General features: G+C 48.1%; 1 protein-coding gene across 1 annotated transcript; it reads left to right on the forward strand.

The window, feature by feature from the left end:
- Positions 1 to 694: 694 nt before the first annotated feature.
- Positions 695 to 4,168, forward strand: LOC144762219 (uncharacterized). Its single transcript, XM_078647368.1, has one exon. It carries the CDS (start codon positions 695 to 697, stop codon positions 4,166 to 4,168), a length of 3,474 nt encoding a protein of 1,157 aa, XP_078503494.1.
- The last annotated feature ends 3,148 nt before the right edge of the window (positions 4,169 to 7,316 follow it).

Below are 7,316 nucleotides of genomic sequence, written 5' to 3' on the forward strand. Positions count from 1 at the left end.
CTTTTCTTGCTTTATTTTAAATAGCAGCAAGATAAGCAAAGAACTACAAATACCCAGAAGGCCCAGCAGAAAACTACTGGCCAATGGGGATCGAATAAACAAACAATGGACCAATCACAACCAGGATAGTATATATGGCCATCCCTGACCACACGAAGTCCTCTTTTCTTGCTGCTACGCAGAAAGATAAGTCGCATTTTCTTTTCCTCTTATATATTTCACAGTTATTGCGCGTTTATTGCGTTGGCTGTGTCTTATTTATGCTCCGTTTGTTGCCAAAAATTGCTGTTGTGCTTTACGAGCGTTCGCGCTCTTCTGGCTGGTCGGCCTTGATTCCGACTTGATTTTGCCCCGTTTTCGGACCCCCCCCCCTCACGTGTGTCAGCGCTTGGTTTCTCCCGCTGCGCACGCTTCCCGCCTTACCGGCTGTTCCCTCACAGTGCTCCGTGGCTCCCTGCTGCTCGTGTGTTTACCGCTGCTTGCACAACGCGGTGTCCGCCCCCAGGGGAGTGTCTCCCTGCCATTCCGGCCCGTTTCCGCCCCCTTTCCTCTCTGCTTTAACCCTTTCCCTACCGTTTTTGCTGCAATGGAAAATACAAGCTCTCCAGAGCTGGATAATGAGGAAAGCGAGGCTTTCAAGTCAGACCTCAGTTATTTCATTAATAATTCAGTGGAGACTGCTGTGGAGGCTTCTATGTCTCGTGTGTCCAGACACATGGAAAATTCCCTTATAAGCCTCATGACCAAAGCTTTGGCCCATTCTGCGGGGGATAGCAGAAAGCGTAAACTGGTTCCTTCCACTTCTCTGCCTAAAAAAGTGTCACTGTTGGGTCGCGAGGCCTCCTCGCATTTGGTTGAGGACGTGGTTCCTCCCAGGCCTCCTAGCAAGGAGGGGTTAAAGTTTGCTACGTCTAAGAGTAAATCTAAGACAAAAAATGTGGAGGTTCCTAAGAAGCTGGTCATTGATACAATTCCTGACACGGATGATGATGATGATGATATGGGTGACACAGATGATTCGACTGGTCTACTTCACTTGCTTGATTCTCCTTCCCCCAAGAAAGCGAGATTGGATGCTTTTGCGTCTGAACCTGTTTTGGATTCGGAGGGCCAGCCTATGTTTGACCCCTCTTCTATCAGACATCCCAATTCTACTGAGTGGTTCCCCACTCCTCATGTGGGTGAATACATCTCCTCCAAGCTCCGTCTGCCTTTGGACAAGTCTGTTCGTGCTAAGCTCAAGTCTGAGTGTCCAAAACCTTCCCTTCCTTGTCATGTCACCGTTACCCCTTCAATTGATCAACCCCTTCTTACTTTCTTCTCGAAGTTTGGCAAGGATCCCCGCAGGGGTGTGGATAAAGCCTGGTCCACTTGCCAGGACAAGCTTTTGGATGTTGTGGGCCCTTTGGCCCGGGTTTTGGATATGGCGGAGACGGCCCGCTTGGAAGGTTCGGACCTTGATCCGGAGGAAATCTCTTTGTGGCTTCAACGCTCCTTTTGCCTGTTAGGTAATGCCAATGCAGCGATCACTCATGAGCGCCGTAAAGGACTGTTGATCAAATTGGATCCGAAGTTGGCCAACCTAGCTACCCAGGATCCGGGTGTCAAGGCTGACGGCCTTTTGTTTGGCGATTCCCTTGTCAAGGACCTCAGCCGTTACGTGTCCACTTTTGCTTCTTTAGACAAAGCGCAATTTTCTATCAAAAAAGTGTTTACCCCTCGGGTTTTTGGCAGGGCCGGCAGAGGCAGGAACCGCTCTTCCGGCCGCGGTTACCCGAACCAAGGTTCCAGAGGCGCAGCCAACTCCGGCTATCAAGACTTCAAGCCACAGTTCTACCCCCAAAGAGGTCGTGGCTTCAGGGGTCGAGGACAAAAAGGTTTCCGCGCCCACAACAACAACGTCAACAACCAAGGTGAGCCCTCCCCCTCCTATCGGAGGACGTCTTGCTCTTTTTCTTCACAGGTGGCGCGCGCTCACGGCGGATCCCTGGGTCCTCAATTCCGTTCAAGGCTATCTCATCGAGTTTTACGCTCAGCCTTTCCAGTCTATTTTTCCTCCTCCGTTGGTTTTTTCCGCAGACGTGGCTCTGCTAGTCTCACAGGAGATCCAAAGTCTTCTTCACAAACAAGCCATCCTTGTCGCTCCCTTCGATCCCTCAGGTTTTCTAAGCTCCCTCTTTTTGGTTCGAAAAAAGAACAAAAAAGTTCGTCCAGTCATCAATCTCAAGTGGTTCAACCAGTTCGTGGTTTATCGCCACTTCAAGATGGAGACCATTCTCCATCTCAGGGATACGTTACGCCAATCCGATTGGATGGTCAGGCTCGATCTACAGGACGCATATCTTTCAATTCCTATACACGAGGCCCACACCAAATTTCTACAATTTCAGTGGTCCGGCGTCACTTACCGATTTTGTTCTCTTCCTTTCGGACTTTCTTCCGCTCCTTGGTGCTTCACCAAAGTGATGAGGCCAGTGGTGTCCCATCTGCGCTCCCTCGGTATTCGTCTCATCATTTATCTCGACGATATCTTGATCATGCACTCCGACATGCAGACTCTTCTTTCTCACCTCGAGATTGCTCAGTCCCTCCTTCTGGATCTGGGTTTCCTCATCAATTCCGAGAAATCTATGTTAGTCCCTTCCCAGAGTGTGGAATTTCTGGGCTTCCGAGTGGACTCTTCCACGGCATCTCTTTATCTCCCGAACTCCAAAGTTTCAGCCATTCGGTCGGAATTATGTCAAATTCTTCGCCTTTCCGAGGTGTCTCTTCGTTCGCTTGCAAGGGTCGTAGGCCTTCTGTCAGCCTCCATTCAAGCGATCTTTCCAGGACCTCTGCACTATCGAGCTCTGCAGCGCTTGAAGATTCGTCATCTGCGCCAAGGCTTGGCGTACTCGGATCTTGTCCAGCTGGACCAAGAATCTCGTCTCGAGTTACAATGGTGGATAGACCATTTAGATGCGTGGAACGGGAGAACGATTTTTGCAACGGCCCCCGATCTTGTATTAGAATCAGATGCCAGCCTGTCGGGTTGGGGCGCCCGATGTGGTTCAATCTCGACTGGAGGTACATGGTCTCCAGAGGAGTCGTCATTGCACATAAACTGTTTAGAGATGCTGGCAGGCTCCTTTGCAATCCGCAGTCTGGCAAAAAACAAAGCAAGTTGTTCCATCCTCCTTCGGATGGACAATGTTTCTGCGGTTCGCTACATAAACCATCTAGGTGGCACAAAATCAAAACCGCTGGCGGAACTTGCAAAGAGCCTTTGGCACTTCTGTCTTCAACACAAGCTATCTCTCCGAGCGGAATATCTCCCGGGCAGTCTCAACGCCATCGCAGATTGGCACTCTCGATACCTTCGAGATTCAAGCGATTGGAAGCTGCTTCCCTCTGTCTTTCTTTCTCTCTCCCAGAAATGGGGTCCCTTTTCTATCGATCTCTTCGCTTCCCGGCTCAATTCCCAACTTCCCGCTTTCTTCAGCTGGAGACCGGACCCTCTTGCTCTCGCGACGGATGCATTCCTGCAGGATTGGTCTCTGTCTCTCAATTATGCGTTTCCTCCGTTCGTAATGATCAACAGGGTTCTGGCCCAGGTTCGTCGTCAGTCGACATCCCTGGTTCTCCTGGCTCCTTTCTGGCAAGCCCAAATCTGGTTCCCCTCTCTCTTGGAGCTCGCGGTGGACTTTCCGGTGCTGCTTCCCTTCAGCGAAGATCTCCTGCTAGATCCTCAGGGACTTCCACACGCCTTGATTCTGGACAGATCTCTAGTTCTGTCCGCTTGGAGGATCTCCGGTCTTCCGCGCCTGACGTCTTCATTTCACAGGAGGCTTCAATCTTTATCAGCAGAGCTTGGGCCCCTGGCACCTCCAGAGCCTACAAGTCCGCTTGGTCTTTATGGGCAAGCTGGTGTATGGAACGGTCTGTCGATCCCTTTTCAGCTCCTTTAAGCCTCGTGGTTAATTTTTTGGCTTCCGAAGCTAGTGCGGGTAAGTCCTATCGCACGGTTAATCTGTACAGATCTGCTATCTCTTTGAATCATTGTCCTATTGACAATAAGCCTGTGGGTTCCCACCCTTTGGTGTGTCGCCTGCTTCGTGGAGTTCGATTTTCAAAACCTCCGTTGGCTAAGTATTCCTTTTTGTGGGATGTTAATTTGGTGTTCAAATAGTTTATTTCATGGCCTGCAAATGATGCTCTTTCTCTCAAAATGTTGTCAGCCAAACTTACCATGTTGTTATGTTTAATTTCAATCAAACGTGTCTCTGATGTCAGAGCTTTGGATTTGTCTTCCAGACAGTTTTCACCTTCTGGTGTTTTGTTTCAGGTTCACCGGCGTACCAAAACCAATATACAATCTGTGTTTTATCCTTATTTTCCTTCACAGCCCCAACTTTGTGTTGGACTATGTTTAAAGAGTTATGAACAAAAAACTGCTGGTCTCAGGTCTTCCTCACATTCGCAATTGCTCATTTCTTTTCGTAAACCCCATCTCCCTGTGTCCTCTGCCACTTTAGCCCGTTGGGTGAGGTGGATCATGTCCCTTGCGGGCATTGATGTTACTGCTTTTGGTGCACACTCGGCCAGGGGTGCCATGGCCTCTAAAGCCTTTTGGGCAGGCTCTCGTTTGGAGGATATCCTGAAATCAGCAGATTGGTCTAATGATGCTATTTTCAAAACGTTTTATTGCAAACCTGTTGTTTCTGCTTCTTCTGTTGTTGTTAATATGCTTTGAACAAGCATAATAGGAGCCTCCGTTCTTGACATAAAATGTAGATTTTCCTAGTATTTATGACGGAAAGTCTTAATTTTATTAAAGACACGGAGGCGAGTATTATCTCACCTCTATTCTACTAATTCTGTCTGTTTTTCCCGCCCTTAGGAACTCCGGCTTTACCACCGACCTCCAACTGAACCTGCATCTGCTCCAGTGGATGTTCTTTCTTCATCGGGGACTCTCCTCCAGCGTTTTCCTGCAGTCTTGGGTTTCCTACAGGATATTTTGGCTTGGATTATGACTGTGTGCATTTTAGTTTCTATTTTTCCATTGTTTATGCATTCTCTTTGACTTCTCGCACAAGAAAAGAGGACTTCGTGTGGTCAGGGATGGCCATATATACTATCCTGGTTGTGATTGGTCCATTGTTTGTTTATTCGATCCCCATTGGCCAGTAGTTTTCTGCTGGGCCTTCTGGGTATTTGTAGTTCTTTGCTTATCTTGCTGCTATTTAAAATAAAGCAAGAAAAGAAGGCATAATACTCGCCTCCGTGTCTTTAATAAAATTAAGACTTTCCGTCATAAATACTAGGAAAATCTACATTATTGCAACTGTGTTCTATATTGAAATGTAAGTCCAGTTCACGATTCTATGTGCATATTAAAAAGTCTTGTTCACATTTTGCTGTTCCGCTACTAAAAACAATTCATAAAGTTTTGAATAAACCATTGCACTTTCTTATAGGTTGCTATTTATCATATGTGTTGTTTTATGTACTAAGTTTGCTTGATGCATCTTTTGTCAAAACAGAGCTCGTAATAAAGTAGCTATTGCCAGCATAATCCCTTGTCCATATTTCCCCATGAGCAGAGTAGAATTTAGGATTATCTAAACAGTCTTGAGAAGTTAGAAGGGTACCAGTCCCTTAAAAAGTTCCCAACTCATCATGGAGTCGCTGTTAAACTACATGCAAACTTGGTTACCCCTGCAGGCTAAAAAGCTAGATAAATTTTGCCGTGAATGGCACACACACACTAAGATGCATGCGTTCCACTGGCCAGAGTGAGGAACCTTCAACACCAACATAATAAAACACACAAGGACTCACATTCAGACCAAGAATGTAAGGCAGAAGTAGGCAAATGGAGAGGCACTGTTAGAACTTTGGGCCGTCTTTAAGGTGGCCCCAATCTACAATCCTGTTCCAGAACTCGCAAGCAAGGCGTCCACACCTCCCCACCATACATAGGCACAAAGGTGTTCTCTCTGATGCCTGCCATCCCTGCCATTCCTGCTCTGGGTTACATCAATCCACTGGTCAAGGGAGCCTAAGGGCTCCCACCAGGCAGCAAACCACTAGATCTAGGGAAAGTAGGTTGCCAGATCAGCAAACCCAGACAATTCCATCCTCATCCCAGTTTGGTGCTTTGATTCTCTGAAGTTCGACCCCATCCATATGCAACCCACCAAGCCCCAGTGGCATGGGAAACCTGCACTCCAACTCATCCGGTAATGCGCTCTCAGGTAACTGGAGGTTCGTAGCAATACTGAATAGTGATACCATCAGTAGGGGGGAGGAAAGAGGTCCCAGGCTCCAGGATCTGACACTGAGGGGGGAGCCACAGGGTACTCTCTCCCAGGGTTTCTCAGGCAGCGGAAGAAACCACAGGAAGTGAGCTGGAGGACAGTTTCCTACCAAGCAGAATTGCGTACAGCACTGAGCAAAGGAGGCAGCCTAGGTGGAAATAGAGAAGAAGCATGGGTTAAGAATGGAGAGAGAAAATGGTCTTGCCTGGGAAGCACAGAGGAATAGCAGAGCAACACACATTCCCCCAGAGCAGAGACAAGCCAGGCTCTGGGTTCCACATGAAGAGGAGCCTGAAATAGAACCAGAAAAGAGGCCCTAATGGGGAGCAGGAACAAGGCCAGGTCATCAGTGTAGGAGATGGAACACCAAGAAATAAGAGATCAGGGTAGCCTAGCCCAAACTCAATTAAGACACAGGAGATGCAAAAGGACTCCTCCTCACACACACTAGGAGAGCAATGGACGAGGATGTCTGTCACTCAGTCTGAACATGCCAGTCAAACAAGCTAGAGAGACAGTATCTAAAGAAGGCGGTGAGGTGTTCGGGTGACAATTTTGCCACCTGTTAGCCCACTGGACCGAAAGGAAGGGCCAGTATGATAGACCCTGGCTGGAGGAGGGATCCTTCAAACCTGAGGATATGGCCATTGTGGAAGTCTGCATCCAGCATGCAGGAGGAATGATAGATGGAACTTGTCCTACATGCAAGAATGCCTGAGAAGATGGGAGCACTACACTGAAGAAAAGCCAGCGGAGTAGCTCCAAGCCTAAAAATGCCAGTTGTTACAGAAAGGCACCAGGGACCACATATGTGCCATGAGCCTAGATGGACAAAGAAGGGCTCAGGACAACACTGCCCTCATTAATCACTGGGGCAGGAAAATGGATCTCCTATTTTGAGAAAGCACCACAGAAATAAACCTGGTAATAGCCGATGTCCAGTGTCTGATCAGCTGCATCACCGGAGAGCAGACCAAAACAGTATTTTCTAAGCCAGCAACCCAGCAGCCACGT

Source organism: Lissotriton helveticus, chromosome 6 (genome assembly GCF_964261635.1).
Source record: "Lissotriton helveticus chromosome 6, aLisHel1.1, whole genome shotgun sequence".
Classification (NCBI taxonomy): Eukaryota; Metazoa; Chordata; class Amphibia; order Caudata; family Salamandridae; genus Lissotriton; species Lissotriton helveticus.